At 62.2% G+C, this 20,386-nt stretch overlaps 2 protein-coding genes across 8 annotated transcripts in view; both read right to left on the bottom strand.

The window, feature by feature from the left end:
• Positions 1–206: 206 nt before the first annotated feature.
• On the bottom strand, positions 207–10,558 carry SREBF1 (sterol regulatory element binding transcription factor 1). 5 transcript variants are annotated; one of them, XM_064390949.1, is made up of 19 exons: positions 10,273–10,557; positions 6,723–7,112; positions 6,427–6,596; positions 6,216–6,356; positions 5,908–6,126; positions 5,707–5,821; positions 5,414–5,625; positions 4,751–4,955; positions 4,018–4,202; positions 3,674–3,935; positions 3,422–3,588; positions 3,170–3,338; positions 2,985–3,093; positions 2,804–2,913; positions 2,581–2,713; positions 2,273–2,435; positions 1,850–2,035; positions 1,662–1,773; positions 207–1,162 (listed from the first exon to the last, which is right to left on the bottom strand). In XM_064390949.1, exons 1-19 carry the CDS (start codon positions 10,376–10,378, stop codon positions 939–941), a joined length of 3,378 nt encoding a protein of 1,125 aa, XP_064247019.1. In that variant the 5' UTR covers positions 10,379–10,557; the 3' UTR covers positions 207–938. The 5 variants fall into 5 exon arrangements, with proteins under 5 accessions (XP_064247019.1, XP_064247018.1, XP_064247020.1 ...); XM_064390948.1 differs by having other exon boundaries at positions 207–1,177; XM_064390950.1 differs by lacking the exon at positions 10,273–10,557 and adding an exon at positions 7,936–8,082 and having other exon boundaries at positions 207–1,177.
• Positions 10,559–14,625: 4,067 nt separating this feature from the next.
• Positions 14,626–20,386, bottom strand: part of TOM1L2 (target of myb1 like 2 membrane trafficking protein) — a 56,319-nt gene continuing 50,558 nt past the window's right edge. For all 3 annotated transcript variants that reach the window (XM_064390833.1, XM_064390832.1, XM_064390831.1), the window contains one exon: positions 14,626–19,936. In XM_064390833.1, the coding sequence (XP_064246903.1) occupies positions 19,788–19,936 (149 nt within the window). In that variant the 3' untranslated portion in view covers positions 14,626–19,787. The remainder of the gene's footprint in view (positions 19,937–20,386) is intronic.

Below are 20,386 nucleotides of genomic sequence, written 5' to 3' on the forward strand. Positions count from 1 at the left end.
GTCTCGATGGAGGGGAGGGGGTGTGGGGACAGCACCCCGGGGTAAAGAGGGGGTGTTTGGGGTCCCTCAGCAGCCAGTGTCCCCATCCCTGCCCCCCGTGTCCCCCCGTCCCGTGCAGCCCTGTGGGGACAAGGTGTCCACAGCTGTGGGGGGCCCCTTGCCCCCCGCTTTTGGTGCCAGCCCCGCTCCAATCCAGCACACACCAGTATAAATAATCAGCTTTAATTGTCTGTACAAAACTCTCCAACTATGAAAATACCGTTTAAAAAGGGAAAGGGGGAGTGGGGGGAGGCGAGGGGAGGGGTCTATGTACAAGAGGGGGTGAAGCGAGGACACAGGGGCACCCACCAGCCCCCCAGGAGCCCCGTGCCACCCTGCCAGCCCTTCTCCCAGAGCCTGTCCGTGCTCGGGGGTGCTGGCAGCTCCCAATGGGGGGGATCGGAGCAGGGGGAAGGGTGGGGGTCCCCTCTTGCCTACCAAGGGCATGGCAGGGCAGGGGGCACGTCCCCGCTGCCGTGGGGCCACATCTCCAGCAGCAAGCCCCCAAGCCAAGGGGTCCCGCAGCGGTGGGACCCCCGGGGGGGTGCAGTGACAGCGGGGGGATGCGGGTGGCACCGGGGGGGGTCGGGTGGCACCGGGGGTCGCTGCCGCGCGCGCCGGTGCCCTGCAATACTGCGGCAGTGGCACTAGAGGGCCCCCCGCCCCGTCCCCCGCGCGGGCTGGGGACACGGACACGGCCGGGGGTCGGGGGGAGCCCACCCAGGGCACCCCACGTGTGGCCACCTCCACCAGGCATCACCCGCCCCCTCCCCACCCACCCCTTCACCCCCAAAACCGCTGCCCTAACATCACCCAGCGGGGAAACTGAGGCACGGCCTCCCGCCACCCGGCATCCCGCACCCGCGGGGGTGGCAGGGGGCTGGCGGCCCCTTCCCCACCTATCCCGACGTGACGGTGGTGCCGCTGCCCAGCTTGATGATCATCTGCTGGCAGTCGTGAAGCGTCCGGCGGTCGCCCAGCTTGTCCAGCGTGCGGGCGGCCTCGGCCAGCATCCCCACGCGCTGGCCCGGGCCCGCCAGGAAGCTGGGCGGGAGGTAGCAGCAGGCCAGCAGCAGCGCCTCGGCGTGCTCCCGGGGCGTGGGGTGGCTTTCTGGCTCGCCAGCTGCAGGGGACAGAGCTGAGGTCAGCCCGTGGAAATCACAGAATAAATCTCAGAGGGATCGCGGATGGGTTATTCGCCACCCTGGAGCTGGTGCCAGCGCCCTGGAGGGGCTGGGAGCTCACGTGTCCCAGCTCTTGGGGTGCTGCAGGTGGGGTGTCCCACCCGGTGACCCACCAGCTGTGGGGCTGGAGTGCTGCAGGTGGGAAAGGGGTGTCCCACCCTGTGTCTCACCCCATATCCCACCATCCAAGCTGCTGTGGGTGCAGAATGGGGTTGCCCACAACCCAGCACCTGTAGGTGGGGAGGAGCAGGGTGCCCCACCCCATTTCCCATCCTCCAAGGTGGTGACAAAGGTGTCCCCACCCCATATCCCTCCACCCAACGTGCTGGGGTACTGTGGCTGCACAGCGATGTGTCCCACCCCACATATCCCACACCCCCCAAGGGGTGCTGCAGGTGAGCAGTGAGGTGTCCCACCCCGTGCCCACCCCGTGCCCACCTGTCTTGCTGCCCTGCACCCCTCTCCTCCTCAGGCTGCGGTCCAGCAGCTGGTGGGTGCGCGTGGGGCTGGCCCGGGCCATCAGCCTGGCGGTGGCTTCGTGCAGGAACACCTGGATCGGGGGGACAGTGAGCACAGCCAGGTGCAGGGCGGCAGGGGAGCCAGCAGGGGACGGGTGGGGGGCTCACCCGGCGCATGGCGGGGCGCAGGGTCTGCGCCAGGCGCCGCAGGCTGCTGAGGTCCTGCTGGAAGCCGCGGAGCTCCAGGGCGGATGCCTGGTAGAGGCAGCTGCGCTGCTGGCTCGCCCCCATCTGCTGCTGCCACAGGTTGGTGCGGGTGACCAGCAGCAGGTCACAGAGCAGGAGCTGGACCGCCTGCAGGGACAAGGGGAAAGGGGTGAGCAGGGGGTGGGACGGACGGACAGGGTGCCGAGGGGGTGGCTGCGGGCAGGCGTTGCTGCGCGGGACCCCCGCCGGGCTGCATGGCAGGGGCATTGCACTCCCAGTCTGACACATGCAATGCAACTACAATGCACCCCCGCGAGGGTCGGGGGCACCTCCCGCCAGGGCTGGGGGCTCGCGGCCACCTCGTCCCTCCCCAGCCCAGCTCACCTTGTCGATGGTGCCCTTGGGGGGGCTGCCCAGCTCCAGGCTCTCCCGCAGGCAGCTGCTGGCCTTCTCGCAGTGGCCCAGGGTGGCCTGGCTCCCATCCTGTTTGTTCAGCAAGGCACGGACAGCTCGGAAAGAGTGCAGGGCAGCACGGGGAAGGGGCTTCCTGCAAGGTGGAGGCGGCACGGTCACTTCCTTCCTCAGCACACACCAGGTGCTCCAAGTGTGTTCAGAGTGGCTGTGCCAGTCCAAGGGGGATGGGAGACATGCACTGAGGTGCCACCCCAGTCCCCAGTGTCCCCAGCACTCACTCAGAGCTCTGCAGTGCCCGGGGCATGGTCTCCACCAGCGGGTAGAGGCGCTCAGCCCCCTCCTCATCTCCCTGCAGCCAGTGGATAACGATGCCAATGAAGGATGCCCACCACTTGGACACTGGGTCGGTGCCTGCAGGTGGGAGGGACACAGGAGCAGGATGTTTCCACTCCCATGGCCCCCCACATGAAGTGACCCCAATGGGGGACACGCCAGCCTCACCTGTGACAGCCGCCAAGCCGGAGGTGATGGAGGGTGTGGGGCCAGGTGTGCCACTGACATCCGAGCAGCCGTTCAGCAGCTGCAGGTACTCGAGGGCATCGGAGAACCGCCTGTGGAAAGGGGCTGTGAGGGGGCTGGCCCCACGCCAGGCAGGGGGAGAAGGTGCCCACCCCACACTCACCCCTCTCCCTGGGCGGTGGGACGGCCGGGCTCAGGCATGGCCACGCAGCACAGCGCCTTCTCCAGGAGGTGCTCACGGAAGAGCTGGGTCACCTGAGCCAGCGGGTCCACTGGGACACAGAGATGGGGTCAGCAGGTACAGCACACCCCAAAACAGGGGTGCAGGGTTTGGGAGCTTGGGCTCACCTGGGTTGCCGGCAGAGCTGTAGATGGTTTCCCTGGGGACACCCTTGACAGCCCAGTCCCCGTCAACAAAGAAGCGGTGGCCCAAGGGGTGGCAGAGCCACTGCATGGCGGGGGGCACGGCCCCACCATGGGACAGGGCCACGCGCCGGGCGCTGCAGAGGAAGGGGCGCTGCGGGGAGAGCAGGGGGTCAGGAAGGGCCTGAGACCCCGGTCCCAGGGGACACAGGGGACACCCCAGTGCCCCGCGCTCACCGCCAGGAAGTGGAAGCAGCGGTGCAGGCTGGCCTTGATCCGCAGGGCAGCCGCCACGTAGATCTCGGCCAGCGCTGCCACCGAGATGGCGTCACCGGCGCACTCAGCCAGGTTGACAGCACTCAGTGCCAGGTTGATGGCCAGCAGATGTCCCCCAGCCTGCTTCCCTGTAAGAATGGGGACGGGAGGCTCAGGCATGGGGTCAGGGCGTTGTGGGGACACAGGGGGCACGGGGGTCCTGTCCCTCCATACCGGCGAGGTGCAGCTGGTGCAGGCGGTGATACGCCATGGCAGCGTCGCGGGCGCTCTGGCGGACGTGGGCAGGGGGTGGCGGGTCCGGGCGCAGCCCCCCGGCGCGGGCAGCCAGCCAGCGCCCCACCCAGAGGCGCTGGAGCAGGTGGCGCAGGAGCGTCCAGAGCAGGCTGCAGGCCAGGTCCCCGTGGGAGGCCGGCAGCGGCCGCCCCAGCGCCCCGAGCGCCGTCCGCAGGTGCTGGGCGCCCTGCGCGAAGTCCCCCTGCACCAGAGACACGGTCAGCGTGGGCAGGACGAGGGGACAGGGCAGGTGGGGCAGGGACACGGTGCACGGCGGGGCGTACCCGGTCGAGGTCGAGGTCGGCCTGCCGGCGGTGCCGCCAGAAGAGGATGGAGGGCTCGGAGTGGGGGCGAGTGACGGGCTCCCCGCAGACGAAGAGCCGCACCACCGCGCCCAGCACCAGCGCCACGTTCAGTGCCCAGAAGGCCAGTGTGGGCCACAGCCACTGCGTCCACCCCCGCGGGTCCTCTGTGCAGGGATGGGGTCAGCAACACCCCGCCAATGCTGCCCTGTGCCCACCCCAGGGTGTCCATCCAGTGGCCTTCATCCCCTGCCCACTGAAGAGCCTCCACACAGTCGTGTCCACCCCAACAGATCCCACCCCAATGGTCTCTGCCTCACACGCACCCTAGGACATCCATTCTGATGGGCTTCACCCTGTGCCTATCCCAGCAGCATCCACCCAATGGCCTCTGCTCCATATCCACCCCAACCATCTCCCACCTCAGACCTACCCCGAGACCCCCGTCCTGATGGCCTTCACCCCCTGTCTACCACGATCACCTCCACTATGACAGTCACCACTCTGATGCCCCCCCATCCCAACAGTCTTCACCTCATGCTGACCTCAAAACCCGCGAGCCAGGTAACTCCCACCATACACCCACCCCAACATCCTGCACCTCGATGGTCTTCACCTCAACAACCTCTAGCCCATGCCCACCCTGACAGCCTCCATCCCACACCCATCCCAACAATCTCCATCCCAATGTGCCCCACCCCACACCAGAGCTTACCCAAAGTGCCAGACTCAGCCATGATGCTCCTGCCGGGACCAGCGGTGTCCTGGCTCCCCAAGGGGGCCGGGGAGGCAGAACCCCGCAGGAGGGAGGCCAGGGGGTTGAAGGAGAGGCAGAGGAAGACGAAGGCGCAGAGGGCCATGCGGGAGCGGTCCAGCATTCCCTGGCTGCTGGGCGAGGGTGGAGGGTGCTCCTGCTTCACCTGCACGGGCAGAGCTGTGTGAGCCTGGGACACGGGCATGGATGTGGGGTGGTGGGCACAGGCATGGGATATAGGGCATGGGATATAGGGCATGGGATATAGGGCATGGCATCCAGAGCACGGGGTACACGGCATGGAATATAGGGTGTGGAGATGGGGATACAGGCAATGGGATACAGGCAATGGGGTACAGGGCATGGGGTACAGGGCATGGTGATGAGGCACAGGCTGGAGTACAGGGGCACAGATTTCAGGGTATAGGCATGGGGCACAGAGCACATTTTAAGGTAGAACAAACTCCACCCAGCCCCAAATCATGCAAGGAGCAGCCTCAGAGAACAAGACCAGGGCTCTCAGCTCTTTCCCCACCTGGTTCACTTTCCCCTTGGCACCTCCTACGTGAAGCAGCAGATCCCCTGCCCCACTCAGGGCAGGGAGATCCCCCCAGCCCCCCTCACCTTGCCAGGGGCACAGAGGGGGCTGTCAGGCTCTGAGTCGCTGCTGCTGTTGCTGCTGCCACCGCTGAGCGAGAGTGGGCTGCTGTGGGATGGTGAGCCCACGTCTGAGGGCGGCGGTGTCAGCATCTCCATCACCTCTGCCTTCACCACCTCCATGGGGGCCTCTGCCTTGGCCCCCCGGCTGCAGTGCGTCCCCAGGTCCTTCACAGGCTCTGCAGGAAGCAGAGGAAGCTGATGGCTGCTTGGGGGCACGGAGCTGAGCCCCCCACCCCAAGAGCTGCCCTGCCACTCACGGTTCTTCTGCATGGCCATCTTCAGGGCGAGGTTCTCCTGCTTCAGCTTCTGGTTGCTCTGCTGCAGGAAGCGGATGTACTCGATGGCCTTCCTCAGGATCGCCGACTTGTTGAGCTGCCAGTGGGCCGGGACAGTTCAGCCCAAATTCCGCGCAAAGCCCAGAATTACCCAGCCCCCCCCCCACCAACCCCTGCCCGCACCTTGGCCTCGGTGCCCACCACCAGGTCCTTGAGCTCCACGATCTTGTCGTTGATGGAGGAGCGGTAGCGCTTCTCGATGGCGTTGTGCGCCGTGCGCTTCTCGCCGCGGCTCTGCGCCAGCGCCGGCTTCCCGCTGGGCGCCAGCCGGTTGATGGGCAGCTTCTCCGCGTCCACCACCAGCGGCACCGTGGCCAGGATGGTCCCCCCGCTCACCAGCGCCTGCAGGGCACAGGGTGCAGGGTGCAGGGTGGGGTCAGTGATGGGGTGAAGCTTCTCCCCACCTCGCAGCTCGCGGCGGTGGCACCTACCGGCACCTGGAGCGGCGTGGCAGAGCCGCCGGCGCTGGTGGCCAGGGAGGCCATGGTGGAAGTCTTGGCGCTGCTGGCGTCTGTCTTGACGGCCGTCAGCAGCAGGGAGTCAGCCTTGATGAAGTGGGGCTGCAGCAGAACCTGAGGGGCAGTGGGGGTCAGCGGGGCTGTGGGGGGCACCGGGACCCCCCACCCCTGGCCCCGGGCTTACCGGCACTGACTGGATCTGTGGTGACACGGACTGGGTGGTGGCGGTGGCGGGGGCCAGGAGCTGCTGGGGTGCCACGTTCTGCACGGGGGCGGGCAGTGTCACAGGCTGGCTGGGTTGTGGGGTGGGCAGAGGGCTTGGCAGGGTCTGCCCCGCACTCCCAGGCTGCACAGCTGGGCATGGAGCAGAGGACAGCGTTAAGAGAGCCCCTGGCACCAGCCCACCCCAAACAGCCCCATCCTGCAGGGACACATCCCCCCTGGGAACCCCAATCCCCTCCTGCACCCCCAAATCCTCACCTGAGAAGCTGTGCTGGTTCTGGTAGCCCACCAAGGGCTGGGGAGTGAAGGGGCTGGGGGACGCAGGGACGAAGCTGGGGGCCAGCATGACGCCGGGCTGGGGCTGGGGCTGGCTGCTGGGCACCACGGATGGCTCCTCCTTGACACCCAGGGCCGGCGCCGGCAGCAGCGGGGCCGGGGGCGGCGGGGTGAAGCTGGCCATGCCGGGGGGCCCCGCGTAGGCGCTGCCGGTGGGGGCGGCCGGGGGCGGCTTGCTGGGACCCAGGAAGGTGTTGAGGGTGCCCGGCGTGGAGGGAAGCCCCGGGGGCACGGCGCTGTCCGGGGCACTGAACGGTGAGTCGAACAACCCCGAGAAGTCATTGTCCGGCGTGTTGATCAGCTGCAGCATGTCTGTAAAACACACACACCCCCCGTGCCGTCAGCTGCTGCCCCGCACCTCCCAAGGTGGGCTTGGGCTGGTCCCGTCCTGCCCTCCCCGCAGTGCAGCATTTAGGGGAGAGATCCCCATAATCCAGAGGCAAAATTCCCTGAGAGCCCATGAATCTGCTGTGCCCTCTTCCTCTCAGCCTCCCACCCATCCTGACATTGGGGAAACTGAGGCACAGTGCTCAAAACGGGGGTGTCAGGGCTTGGCCAACAGCAGTCAGCGTTTTTCAGCCTGGTCTGGGAGTGGCAGGGCACATCTCAGCGTGCCTCTGCTACTGAGGGGGGCTTGTGCCAGCTCATTCATTTACTCTGTCCTGGGAACCCCGAGAATCCCCAAATCAGCCCCTGTATGAGGGGAGGGGGTGCTCAGACTGGGACAGCGGGGTGGCAGCCCCGGGCTGTGCCAGACCTCAGCGCCAGGCGTGTTTGATCACAAGAGCCCTCAGGAGGGCAGCTGGGCAAGCACAGGGCTCACACAGCCTGAGCAGGGTCTGTCCCATCAGTGGCACCTGCACAGACACATCGGGGTCTCTGTGACACCCCCACTGAGCTGTCCTGGGATCCTGACCAGGACAGAGCCCAGGACACCCCACACTCCGGTACCCCCAGGCTCACACCCCCCTGAACACACAGACCCTGGGATACCCCCAGGGCACCCCCGGCATGTCCCCCCCGAGCCACACAGCCCCCGGACACCGCCCTCCCCGTGGGGTGCAGCCTCCAAGAGGGACCACGGCAGTGACCCCGCCACACGAGGAGGAGGAGGAGGCTGGAGAGGCGGGGGTACCTTCAAAGGTGCACTCCATGGAGGTGGGAGTGGAGGGATCCCCAGGAGGAGGTGGCAGCCCCCGCTCAGCCCCGTGCCCGGCAGCGAAGAGGCCCCGGGATATTTTAAAGCCATGTTCTCGCCTCCTCCCCGGCGCCCTCCCCGCGCTGCCCGCGCCAGGGCTGGAGCGCGGCCGGCGATGGGGTGATGCGACTCCGCCAATCGCCGCCGGCCGCCCCCGGACAGCCCCCGGCGCCCAAGGTGAGCCCGGCACCGGGTCACTGCCGGGCACTGGCCGCAAGCCGCCCGCGGTTACTCGGGGTCACTCTGCGCTAACCCCCCCGCCCAGCCCGCTGTGACCCCCGCGCTCACTGCCCAGGAGTCACCCCGCAGCCATCGGGGCTGCACACAGCACTGCTACACCCCAAAACACACAGCACTTACACCCCAAAAACCACCCAGCTCTCGGCATCCTGCCCTGCTCAGGGGGTGTCCTTCCGGGGGGCTCCCCTTCCACTCAGAGACCCCCCCTAAAAAAAAAGGGTCCCTCGTGGTCCAGAGCAAAGTCTGGGGTTGCAGAGAGGGTGCTCCCTCCTGTTCCCTCCCTGTTGCCCAGCCTGGGGGTGGGCACGGCTGTCCCACCCTCCTGGCACCTTCCAGGTGTTTCTGTCCCGCGGCACCCGCTGCCACCAGGACAATGGGCACCCACCAGGGCCACCCCCACCGAGGGAACCTGTGGGGCAGACCCACTCGCCTGTGGGTCCTGGCAGGTCCCAGCAGGCTCAGGGCACCCACATCCGCGGGCACACATCCCACATCACCCCAGGGTTGGTACTGGGATGAGGGACAAGCCGTGGCCAGCCGGGCACGGGTGACAAACCCACTTTGGGGAACTGTGGGGTACGAGGCGGCCCGGCTGGCTGTGATACAAAGGAGCGTGGCAAAACCCCACAGCGGGAAAACCTCATCCCATACGGCACCACTCAGCCCTGGCACAGCTCCTCCTTCCCTGCCCACGCCAAAACCTCGCCAAGAAAAGCAGGTGGCACCTGGATCTGCTTTGATCCACCCCGACTGCCACTGCGACGAACCTGCGGAGCTGGGACGCCACCTCCACCCCAGATTTCGGAGGAGAGCCCACCACGGACCCCCAGTGGGGCAGGTGCTGGAGGTGCCGTGCCCGCCTTGCCGCGTGTCCCGCCGGCTGCGGGATGGATGGCAGGGCCGGTGGAGCACGTGGCAAGGCGGCTGCGGGGCTTGCCACCAACAACCCAATTTGTTGAAATCCCCAATTTTTTTTGAGATTCCTGATTTTTTTTTTTTTGATCCCTAATTTTTTTGCTAAAGCCTTGGGAACACCGAACTCGGCACACGCGGTGCTGCGGTGGCGAGAAGCGGGTCCCCTGGAGGAAAGCGTCCCTTTGGGAAGCGGGGTCCCCCCGGGAAGGGCAGCATGCCCACGGCGCGGTGCCCAGGGCGGCAGGGAGGCGGCTGTGGGTGGGTGGTGGCGGAGGGCAGCCCCGGGGCTGGGCAGAGCCGCCCCATCGCCGCTCGGATGGGCCGGGAGAGCCCCGGCGGCCCGGAGGGAACGACCGAGAGTAACCCCGTCGGTGACGTCACGGGGGCGGGGCCACCGGCGGCACGGTGCCGTGACCGGGAGCGGGGGGGGAGCGTCGGGGCTGTCCCGGCGGCGGCACCGCCAGCGCGGGGGTCCCGCTGTCCCGTGTCCCCCCAGCCCGAGCCCCCCGCTATGCAGCGGCCCCCGGGAACGGAGCCAGAGCGGTTCCGCACCGACTCCGCGCCCCAGCAGCTCGGGGTCCCCCGCTCCCCACGCCGGGCCCGGCACCGAGCCCGGTCCGCCGGCCACGCACGGAGACCTGGTTACACACCGGTGCCGCTGTCCCGGCCAAACGCCGGTACCAAGTTCTCTGGCCGTGCACCGAGCCTGGACACGCCGGGCACGGCCGTGCACCGAGCGCGCCCGCCCATTCACCGAGCCCCGGTGATACCCCCAGCCCGGTACCGGCCACGCACCGAGCCCCGGTGATACCTGCAGCCCGGTCCTGCCCTTGCACCGAGCCTGGTCACACCCCCAGCCCGGTCCCGGCTGGGCCCCAAGCCCCGCTCACACCCCCAGCCATGTCCCGACCACGCTCCAAGCGCCGGCGCCGCACCGAGCCCAGCCCCCGGCGTGCACCGAGCCTGGCTTTCCCCCTGCCCGGTCCCGGCCACGCACCGAGCCCCAGCACTGCACCGGGCCCGCAGCCCCGCCGCGCACCGAGCCCCCGTGAGCCCCCAGCCCGGTCCCGGTATGCCCCAAGCCCCGGCCACGCCGGGCCCCGTCCCGCCGCTCCGCACCGTCGATGTCGCTGAGCAGGGCCGTGTCGATGTCGCTGGCCCCGGAGAGGCCGAGGGACGGTGCCAGCCCCTCCAGGGCCGCGTCGTCGAAGGCGAGCGCGCTCATCCCGGCGGCTCCGGTGGCTCCGGTGGCTCTCGGTGGCTCCGGCGGCTCGGGCGGCTCTAGGGGCGGCGGGGCCGGCCGCCCGCCATGGCCGCGCTGGCCCGGGCACAGGCAGCACGGGGACGAGCCGCCAAGTTGCTCCCGCGAACCGTGCCCGGAGCTGGCACCGGGCGGGGACGGCGGGATGGAGGCGGGGCCGCCGCCTTGTCCCGCCCCGCGCCGCCTCTCCGCGCCGCCCCGCCGCCCCGGGACCCGCGGGGACACCGGGCACGGACCCCGCGGCACCGGGCACGGACCCCGCGGCACCGGGCACGGACCCCGCGGCACCGGGCTGCGGGCTGAGAGCTGGGCGGGGAGAAGCGCAGGCTGCCACCCCTGAGCAGGACACCGTCCTCCGGGCATGTCACTGACCCCAGCGGATGTCACCAAGCCCTGGGGATGTCACCGACCCCTGGGGATGTCACTGACCCCAGGGGATGGGCACCGAGCCCTAGGAACAGACAGTGAGCCCGGGAAAATCATCGATCCCTGGGGTTGTCACTGAGCCCTGGGGACGTCATTCACTCCTGGGGACAGGCACCAAACCCTAAGGACAGGCACCAGATCCCTGGGCTGGGCTCTAAAAGCCTGGGCTGGGCACTGAGCCCCCTCAGTCCCAGACAGGGCATGCAGGGAGCAGCTCGGGGAGCCCGGGTGGGCAGGGGGTGGCCGTGGCTGCAGAAGCCTCTGCACGTCGGATGCCACGTGCCAGGGCGAGGCTGGGCCACTGAACCAACCCTCTCAAGGGCCCTGGGCCTTCCCCGTGCCAGCTCCAGGGCTCAGAGCATGTCCCACCTGTGCTGCCCGCCCAGGGCATGGCCCAGGGTGGGAGAGGCTCTCACCCCCTGGTTAGGGACACGCCAGGGCTGCCCTGTGAGCCTCAGCTGAGACCATGCACCCTCCTGGGGCCCATCAGTTGTGGAATGCAGGAAAAATGCTGGTGCCATTGGGATCAGTGGTGTGGCTGCTGCCCAAGCGTGGTAGGTCTCAGTGTGGGACTCTTGTGCCAGGAAAATGCCATGCCCTGTGCCCTGCAGAGCTCCATGGTCTGTCCTGCTGCTGGGATTCATTTAGGACTAGAAAATGTGCTGCAACATCAGCTCTCTGGAAGTTTTCCCCCTCTTCTCCTGTGCCACCAAACACAATCTGAGGCTACCTGGGAATTCGTTAAACCTGGCTGCAGCTTAGAAACTTCCCTTTGGCCTCACTGGCTGCCATTTGGTGGCACAGCAGGGACCCCTGAGTGGCACAGAGCACCCCGGGGGAGCACACAGAGCTGGGCAGCAGAGCTGGAGCTGCACAGCCCTGCTTGTCCCCTCTGCACCCTCACCCCACTCCAGCCTCCTCAGTCCGGGGACACTGACCTGTGCCCGAGCTGGGGACGAGCCCAGGGAATCCTGGCTCAGCTCTGTGCCAGCAGCTGGGGCAGCATCAGCCCTCGGACATCCCTGACCCAGAGCAAACACTGCGGGGGGAGCAGCGACCACATGATCGGGAGAGCCGTGACCTGCCGTGGCACATGCAGGGAGCCTGCTGCTTCCCCCCTTGTGCATCCCCCTGTTTTTATTGGGGTCACTGCAGAGGAGCCAGGCTCCGTGGTGGTGGCGTTCCCCTTTCCTTGGTGCAGTCCCTGTGCTGTGGGAGGCCAGGGCAGGTTTCCAGGGCTGGGGAGATGGATGTGCTGTGGCCCCCATGGATTTTGAGCAGCCTTGTGCAAGCGTGGGGGTCACAGACCTTTAATAACCCATGCAAGATCCGGGGCACAGCCTTCCCTGGGGGATATAGAAGGACAAACCCACACAAACGCAGAAGGGGGATATAACACACGTGAACACAGCTTAACTTTTGCACACACTTTGTGCAAAGCTGCATTTTGCCAGGCCCCATCCCCGATCCCATGCAGAGGACGCCGGGAGCCCACAAGTGACGCTGCCCCTGGGTTCCCCAGCGAGCAGCAGCATCCCCCGCGCACCGCGCAAGGACGAGGCAGCGCGGCTCCGTGCGCCGGCTTTGGGGCCGATGGATTCCACTCGGGGTGGGGCTCCCGGGGATTGCGGAGCAGGGAAAACCCCGCCCGTAGGACCAGGGCCACGCAGCCAATAAGCGCGGCTCGGTGAGTGGAGTGATCCTGCATCACGGCTCGGGGCCCGCGATTACATCATGTCAGTCCTGCGGGGATGGCGGACGGGCCACGTGGGCGCTCCGGAGTCGCTCAGACGTTTTCCTGAGCGCAGGCTGGGAGGAAACCGCAGGATGAGAAAGAAAACAAACCGGCCCCGGCATGGTTGGGCTCTGGCTACCGGGCTACCGAGCCAGCCGGGCAGGCTGGTGCGGCTCCGCGGGCATGTGGAGCATCTCCCCGGGCATCTCCCCGAGCGGCAGCCGCAGCTCCGGACGTGCTGAGCCTGAACCGGCAGCCCCAGGAGGAGCATCCCCCGTCCTGGTGCCCCTCGCTCCGCCGGCTGGGCTCTCCCAGAGCGAGCCCCCGGCTGTTTCCCAGCTGCCAGCACACCTCGGCCCTGCGCTGGAAGCAGCGTGCCATGCTCCATGCCCAGCCTCTGGCACCCTGCCTGCCCCGGGGCTTGTTTTGCTCTGGCAGAACGCGGCGTTAATCATTAATTTGTGTCGCAAACAGATTCAAAAGCCTCTTCTCTCCTTCACTGCGTGTAGCTCGGCTTTGCCAGCTGTCCCTTCCCGAGCCGCAGCTTGGGGAGGCACAGGCAGGTTTGGTGGCACTGCAGTGCAGCCCCCACTCCGGGTTTATTTACCCTCGGGTTAAATGGGGAAAGGTAAATGACCTGTGGTCATTTCCTATTTGCACTGGCATGCAAAGCTGCTGCCCAGTGCCAGAAAGCAGTGACAGCTTGCCCGGGGCTGTGCCCACACGGGGCTCGGTGCCCGCTCTGTGCCCGGCTGGCAGCCCAGGGTGGAGGGCAGGGATGTGTGGAAGCCCCCAGCCCAGGTTAGGAGTTTGTAGTTGCTGTGGGAGCAGGATGGAAGAAGAGAATCCCATCAGGGTTCACAAACCTGGGCTCAGTTCAGAGAGTTGGATCACCAGAGGCTGGAGGGGCACACATGGGAAGGGCAAGACCCTATGTGCTTGTGCTGCTCTTACACTCTTCCCTTTGCACCCACTCTGGCCCCTGCTGGAGGCAGAATTTGAGGGTTTTGAAGGGATCTTTCCCTCACGAGTGTAACTGTGGGGCTGCAGAGGACAATGTGGTGAAGGTCCTGGAAGGAGCAGCCCCCTGCTCCCACATCCCCCACTCCCACATCCCCCAATCCCACATCCCCCACTCCCACATCCCCCACTCCCAAATCCCCCACTCCCACAGCCTCTGTTCCCACTGCCCCTCCTGCACAGCACTGGACATTTCCGACCCGGTGCTTTTTGTGTGATTCTGCCCTGTCAGGGCAGCAGCTGCTCCACACCTTTCCCAACAGATCCAGGCCAGGAGCCTCCCTGTATCCCACACTGAGCCAGGCACATGATCAGTGAGGGGTAAACAAGTTGGGGCAGGGCTGTTGAATGCTAATGTGTAGCTACAGGGAGGGGAAACCCTGTAGCTATTGCAGCTATTCCACACCCCCTTCCCCAGATTTAAACACCCAGCGTGGATCTCCACGTGCAGAACGAGGGCACCATTCTCCCAGCCTGGTTCGGTTTTGGCCAATGCCACTTCTCTGGGGTTCCTAAGCTGGTGCTCTTCCTTCTCTGCCCATCAAACCCACCATCAGAATGGGGATGTTGGAACAAATTCCAGCTGATGAGTCAGGGAAGTGGCCCTTGGATGGGCTGGGAACATCACCCATCTCTTTGCAGGTCACCAGGGGGGTGACCCAGCTGCCCTCCAAGGACTGTCAGTTAAGCCCAGCCAGGTGGGCAGGCATCCCACCGAGCACCCAGGATGTCACCCCTGCATCTGCCTGGTGCCACCCTCAAAAGATGTGCCAGAATTTAGTGGGACATGAATTTAGCACTGCTGGCACATGAATTCAGCACTGAGGGCAGCACGAGCCATACAATGACACCAAGAGCAACTGCTGGGGACAAGCCTTCCCCCAGTGACAACACCCAGGTTCTGTCTCCTGGAGGAGAACGAGGACTCCCAGTTTTGGCATCTGGTGGGTACCCAAGGGCTGCACATGTCCCCTGTGTCCCATGTGCCAAGCGAGTCCCCAGCTGAGAGACAGACAACAGCACCCCCAGCTCACACTAATAGTGTATTTATTGGAATATCTCACATGCAGGAACCAAGGAGATGATTTCTGGAGCAAGTTAAACAATGGCAGATTAATACAGTTGTCTTGTCCTTAACAGAAACACTTTCTACTTGAATACAGTGATGTTTTAGTGTTGGGTTTCTCTGCTTCTTGTGTATTTTGTTTCTCTTTACATAGTCAATCTCTTTAAACAGTTATGTCCCCTCTCTCCCCCTACCCCATTCCCAAACAAAAAAATATCCAGTATCTTCAGTAAATAAATATTATCCACTTTTATCTGGAAAGCCTACAGCTGTAATATACAGAGAAGCTATGACACAGGTTACGTTTGTAGGGTTAACAACAGCTCATGGGAACATGTAGGGGATGAGGAGCTTGTACTCATAAAAACACGGAGCAGGGCGGGAATTTTGGAGTAGTGCATTTGCCACGGGCTAAAGAGAACCAGCACCAGAGCCTGGTGCTGCTCAAGGCCAGCTGGCTCTTGGTGACACAGAGCCTCACCTCTCTGCAGGTGAGGAGGAGGGGTGTGGAAGCTGTGGTTGGGATGGATGGCTGGGAGGTGCTCAGGGGCACCTCGTCTCCTGGGCTGGTGGGAGCCCACAGCAGCGCAAGGGTTAACTCCAACACAGCTCTAAATCCACTCACTGCTTCACTATTTCCATAAAAATAACTGTTCTGAGCTGTTTTTTTCCAGGGGAGGCTCTGCAAGGCTTGTGGTCAGCCCTGAGGAGGTAAACAATGACGGAGCTGCATGGCGATGGACGGGAATGGAGATAGCACAAGCAGTTCCCACTCCAGGGCTCCCAGCTGCCACAGGAGACTCAACAACTCACTGGATGGAACAGAGTGTTGGAAATCCATCTTGTTTGCTCTCCTGGGCTGCACATGCTGTTCCTGTAGGTGACACCAGGAGAGCAGGGCACAGAGGAGCAGGGACAGGCTGTGCTGGCTGGGAGCTCCTGCATGGAGGGACCATCACCCCCTGCCCTGGGCCTGAAACCATGGCCCGGATCTGTTCTTCCACCACTGGAGGGAAACATCTCGCCACCACAGCCAGCTCCCAGTCCTCCATTTCCAAGTGGAAACAGCCAATGTATCCCATCAAAAAAAAACGCTGAATGAAGTCAAACAAAGAGAAATCCTCACCAAAAAAATCCTTCAGCTTGGAGGTGCAAGACCAGCCCTGGGAATGGCAGAGCTGGTTTGGTCAGCACACCCCAGGGATGGCGGTGTGATAATCAGAAGGGAAAAGGTATGTTGGAGGCTACGTGAGGGTCCCAGTAAGGACCAGTCTCAGCGTTTATGCTGTTCCCTTTAAGAGACACCGTGCTACGTTTTTATGAGCAGTTCCCCTATGAGCCTTACCTACACCCTAAACACCCTAAATGTCTGTACAGCACATTGTTATCTATTACACCTGCTGAAGACGCAGCTGAAAGCTACACAGAACAATTAAAAAAAACCCAAAACCCAAAGGATACATTTAAATAGAAACCATTGATTCCTTACATCTCAGCACATGAAGAGTTAACAGAAGAGGTTAAAAAACACACTGGAAAGAAAATATATAGACAAAATAAATATTTTAACCTAGAACAGGGCACGATTAGACCTTACAAAGGACCCCGAGAATAATTTAGTGTCATTGAGTGTCAAGCTGTGATTCCTAGTATGCCTAGAAAGCGCTGGGATGTTATTTCTTATGGAAAGTGGATCAGGCTGCAGCTCCATCCCTGTTCTCCCAAGCACTGGAGCCACGCGAGTCCTCTGCCCACTTGCACAGAGGAAGCACTTAAGAATGAAAGCAGAGGAAGGATAAATGGAGAAGTTGGTCCCCTGAAGTGAAAAACCCCTTTTCCCTTTGCCTCAAACAGTTCTCACTGCTCCGGTTTTCAGCAGACCACAAGAGGACAGGGAAGATGAGAGATCCTGATACAGGACATTTGGGAAGCTCTAGCGTAGCTCTTGTATTTGTTAAAGAAGGTTTGGGCTAAGCCACCTGCTCTGCCACACTCTGTTCCCTTTGGTGCTTCCAGCCCTGAGAGCCAAGTGTGGATTTGGGCTCCTGATCCATCCCGGGTCTTTCCAAAAGTACATTTCCTCCCTAGGAAGGCATCTCCTGGGAGCTGCCCTACTTCCAGCAAAGCCACCACTTGTGCTGGTGGCACCTGCCACTCCCTGCAATCACTGCCACGGCTTTCCAGAGGGTAATGTGGAGTGTCAGCAGGGACCACGGGTTGCCTGGGGCTGCACACACCAGCAGAGCCCCCTGAGCTCTGCCAACACACGCTCTGTACTTTCCCCCCACCTCCAGCCTTCTCATTCCACCTCCTTTCCTCCCAGCTGGAGGGAGCAATCACCGACAGCTCTGCAGAATCTTCCAGAAAGGGACCAGATTCTCCCTAAAGCAACACCTTGGAGGTCCCAGGACAGGTTTAGTGTGACAGAAAAAAGCATTAAATGCACTCTCCCCCAGCACCTTTTGGCTGAGGGGTGGGGGATGCAGGGCCAGCTGCAGCAGTGGCACGCTGGGGGGCTCGGTGACAGTGACATCCGTGCCACTCTGCACCATCTGACAGTGTCCCCATGCCTGAGCAATGCGATTATCTCCTCTGGCTTGGCAGGGAAGCTGGATTAACATGCTTAGAATCACCTGATGTGGCCATTTACAGGGTCAATGTGCTTCAAGGATTTAGAAGAGAAAATACACACTTAAAACACCCACGGAGCTTTCTGCATTGACAGGAATACCAGCAATTCATTCTGGGCTGGCAAGACAGCTCGGGCCATCACCAGACGCTGTCTGAAATCAAATCAGTGTTGCCAAAGAAGTTTCCTCAGGTTTCTGGGAGCTGGTGGCCACATCTGACATGTTGCAGCAAGCTGGCAGTGCCAATCCCTGAGCGTTGGGCTCACCTTGTGTTGAGCAGTGAGGGCGGTGGGTGAGAGCAGGAGTGTGCAGTGCAGCCAAGGCAGACTGTTCCATCAGCCATGGAGAAGATGGAATGGGAGAAAGCCTCTGCAGACCCACACAGAAGGGCTTCAACTGGAGAGAGAGCCAGCAAGTGGGGAGAAAAGCTTGATGCCCAAGTTATCTCCATCCTTAAACTGGTTTTGCCTGTCCATTTGTAAGCTGTGCTACACACAGCAGTGATGAGGTGTCACGTCAGCACAGAGGGGTGGCAGGACAGCCCTGCCTGGGCCCAGCTACATTTGGAGGGATCCTGGAAGAGGCTACAGGCAGGGCAGGACAGAGAAGACGATGAGCAGGGAGAGCACAGAGTGAAACCTGACCTGGGACAGCCTGGAAATCCTGCACCAAACAACATTTCCCTTCAAAGATTAATGTGTCCGCTGTCAAAGTCCATCAGCGCTGCAATCAGGCATTTGGTAACAGGCTTTGTGTGTCACAACGTCCCAAAGGGGGTGGTCCTCAGAGAGTATGGCATAGGCTGATAAAATGCTGTGCTCAGATAAAAGCTTCTATCACTTGGCCTAGAACAACTTTCAAGAGAGCTTGACACACATCAGCATCCTGGGAAGCTCAGACATGTCAGGTCAGAAGGAGGTTGCCTAAGCCAAGGAACACCCTGAGGAAGAGGGGTTGGAGCCTGCTGCCTGCACGGGCTTTTAGCTGATAAAGTGCCTCTCTGTCAGGATGGGAGATTCTCCTGCCATGCACTGCTCAGCTCTCTCTTTGATCCTGCCATCCTGCACCACTGGCTTCCTCCCAAGGAACGCGCTGGGGGACGCGGCGATGGCTGGAGCCGCCTGCTCCAGCTCTGCCTGTCAGCCCAGCAAGGCAGGCACACATGCTGGAATCCCTTCTGGCAGCCCCAGAGGAGCAGGAATCCTGGCCATGCCTCTGGCAAGCAAGGGAATATGTTTGTTTGCACAGAGACTGCAGCCCCGTAGGAGCCGGGAGTTAATGAAGGGCAGAGGGATCAAAGGACATTCCAAAAATTACAAATAGCACGCTCACAATCATTTCAACACTTTCTCGGGCCTAAAACTGGAAGGAAATGAGTTTTACCTCCAGCACAGGCTGGCACAGCTAATCCCTCCATGGTAACCACTTTCCTCAGCATTCCATACAAACCTCTGAGGTTTGCTCCTTTCCTCATCCCTACCCCCAAGAGCCAGCATATCCTACCAGACATGGCAGGGAATCCAGGAAGCTCAGTTCACACCCAATCCATGAGCAAGTCCCATCCATCTGCACGGATGTTTACACCAAATGCAGAGCTTTAGAGTTACCAAAGAAGGAATCTAAGGTAAGGAGAAAATAACCAAGCTATTTTATAAAAGGCAAACATACCAGGAAAACTCCTGTGTGAGAATGGTCTCCCAAAGAGTGAGGTGCTTCCTGTGCCATCGTTACAGCATCCATTTAGCCCAGCATTTTCCATCCTTATCAACTGCCAGAGCTACTGGACATGGCCAACAGACTGCTTCAAATTAGAGCAAGCCCAGATAAAACACAAGGCAAAAAATACCCTGTGAGATTTAGAAATGAAAAGCCACAGAAAGTGGGGAAAAGCGACCACCATATGGTACCAGGAGATGTGTGAGTGGGAGAGTAAAGGATTTTAACTTGTGAAGCACATGTTGAAAGGGGAACAGTTGTTCCTTGCTGTCGAATCCAACACGAAAGCCAATACATTAACATTTTATCTAAAAATAAAGACACACTCCTCCTGAACATTCCAGCTCAGTCAATTACATGCTGATTGACAGAGCCGTCTACTTGGCAGGACCTGCCTACAGAAGAGGATGATCCCTACATAAATTGAAGGGCAAGGCTGCTCTCTTCCCCCTGGGCTTTTGTTTCAGCCCAGTGTGACGTACTCGTGCATTCTGAAGGGGTTTTCAGCATCAAGAGCTGGTTTTGTGCAGCTGGGACAGGAAGGAGGGGATTAAGCGAGTGCTGGAGAACCGTGGTCTGGCAGGAATAGTGTTGGATTTAAATAGAAAGAGTCAGCTTGTGGGGGCGGATCATTTGGGGAGGGAGGGAAGGAGAAGCAAACTATGGAATGGGGGGGACGGGAGTCGTTGTTAGCCAAGGACTGTGGAGGGCAGAGTGGCCGTGCGGCGACATTCGCCGGCGGAGCGGAGGGGCGGGAGGGAGGGCGGCTCCGCGCCACCTTCACAGTGCAAAGAGGGCGTCCTCCGAGCGCTCCTGCTTTTTCCTGCTGGAAGGATTTGTCGGAGGGGTGGGGGCTTCCACAGGAGGGGATGGCAGGTTGGGAACCATCTCCGCCGCTTTGGCTCGCTCTTCTAAAAATTTGTCAAACTCTGCAATGTAAAAACAGAAGGGAGAGCGGTAAGAAGGGGGCCGTGGGTTTGGCCCCGGGGACAGAGGTTGGCAGGGGATGAAATTCCAGGGCCTGGCATCCTGTCGGGCTGTGTTTGCAGGCACAAATACTGGTACAGCCTGACTTCCTCGGGAAAGGGTTCAGCCGTCCTTGGAGACACCCGAGCTCAGGCAGCAGCTGGAACCAAACCCACACTGTGCCACCGGCTGTGACAGAACCAGGGAAACATCATTCCAAAGGGCTGAGCAGCTTGGGGACACATTCCTGCTGGCACAAACACAGAGCACAGCCAAGGGAGATGGCAGGGAAGCACTTACAGCCAGGAGGGCTCCCCACACCATAAATATGAAGCTTTTGCTGTGAAATGCTCTCCTCCTGCCTTTCTGAGCATGGAAGCATTTGCTGGGGAACATCAGGCTGGGAGAAGGCA

Source organism: Passer domesticus, chromosome 15 (genome assembly GCF_036417665.1).
Source record: "Passer domesticus isolate bPasDom1 chromosome 15, bPasDom1.hap1, whole genome shotgun sequence".
NCBI classification, from domain to species: domain Eukaryota; kingdom Metazoa; phylum Chordata; class Aves; order Passeriformes; family Passeridae; genus Passer; species Passer domesticus.

Coding starts and splice junctions, on each gene's coding strand:
- SREBF1 (XM_064390944.1), bottom strand. CDS start 10,378: ATGAGCGCGCTCGCCTTCGACGACGCGGCCCTGGAGGGGCTGGCACCG. Junction 3,936..4,017: donor CCGACCTCGACCTCGACCGG/GTACGCCCCGCC, acceptor TCTCTGGTGCAG/GGGGACTTCGCGCAGGGCGC. Junction 1,774..1,849: donor TGCGCCCCGCCATGCGCCGG/GTGAGCCCCCCA, acceptor CCCCCGATCCAG/GTGTTCCTGCACGAAGCCAC.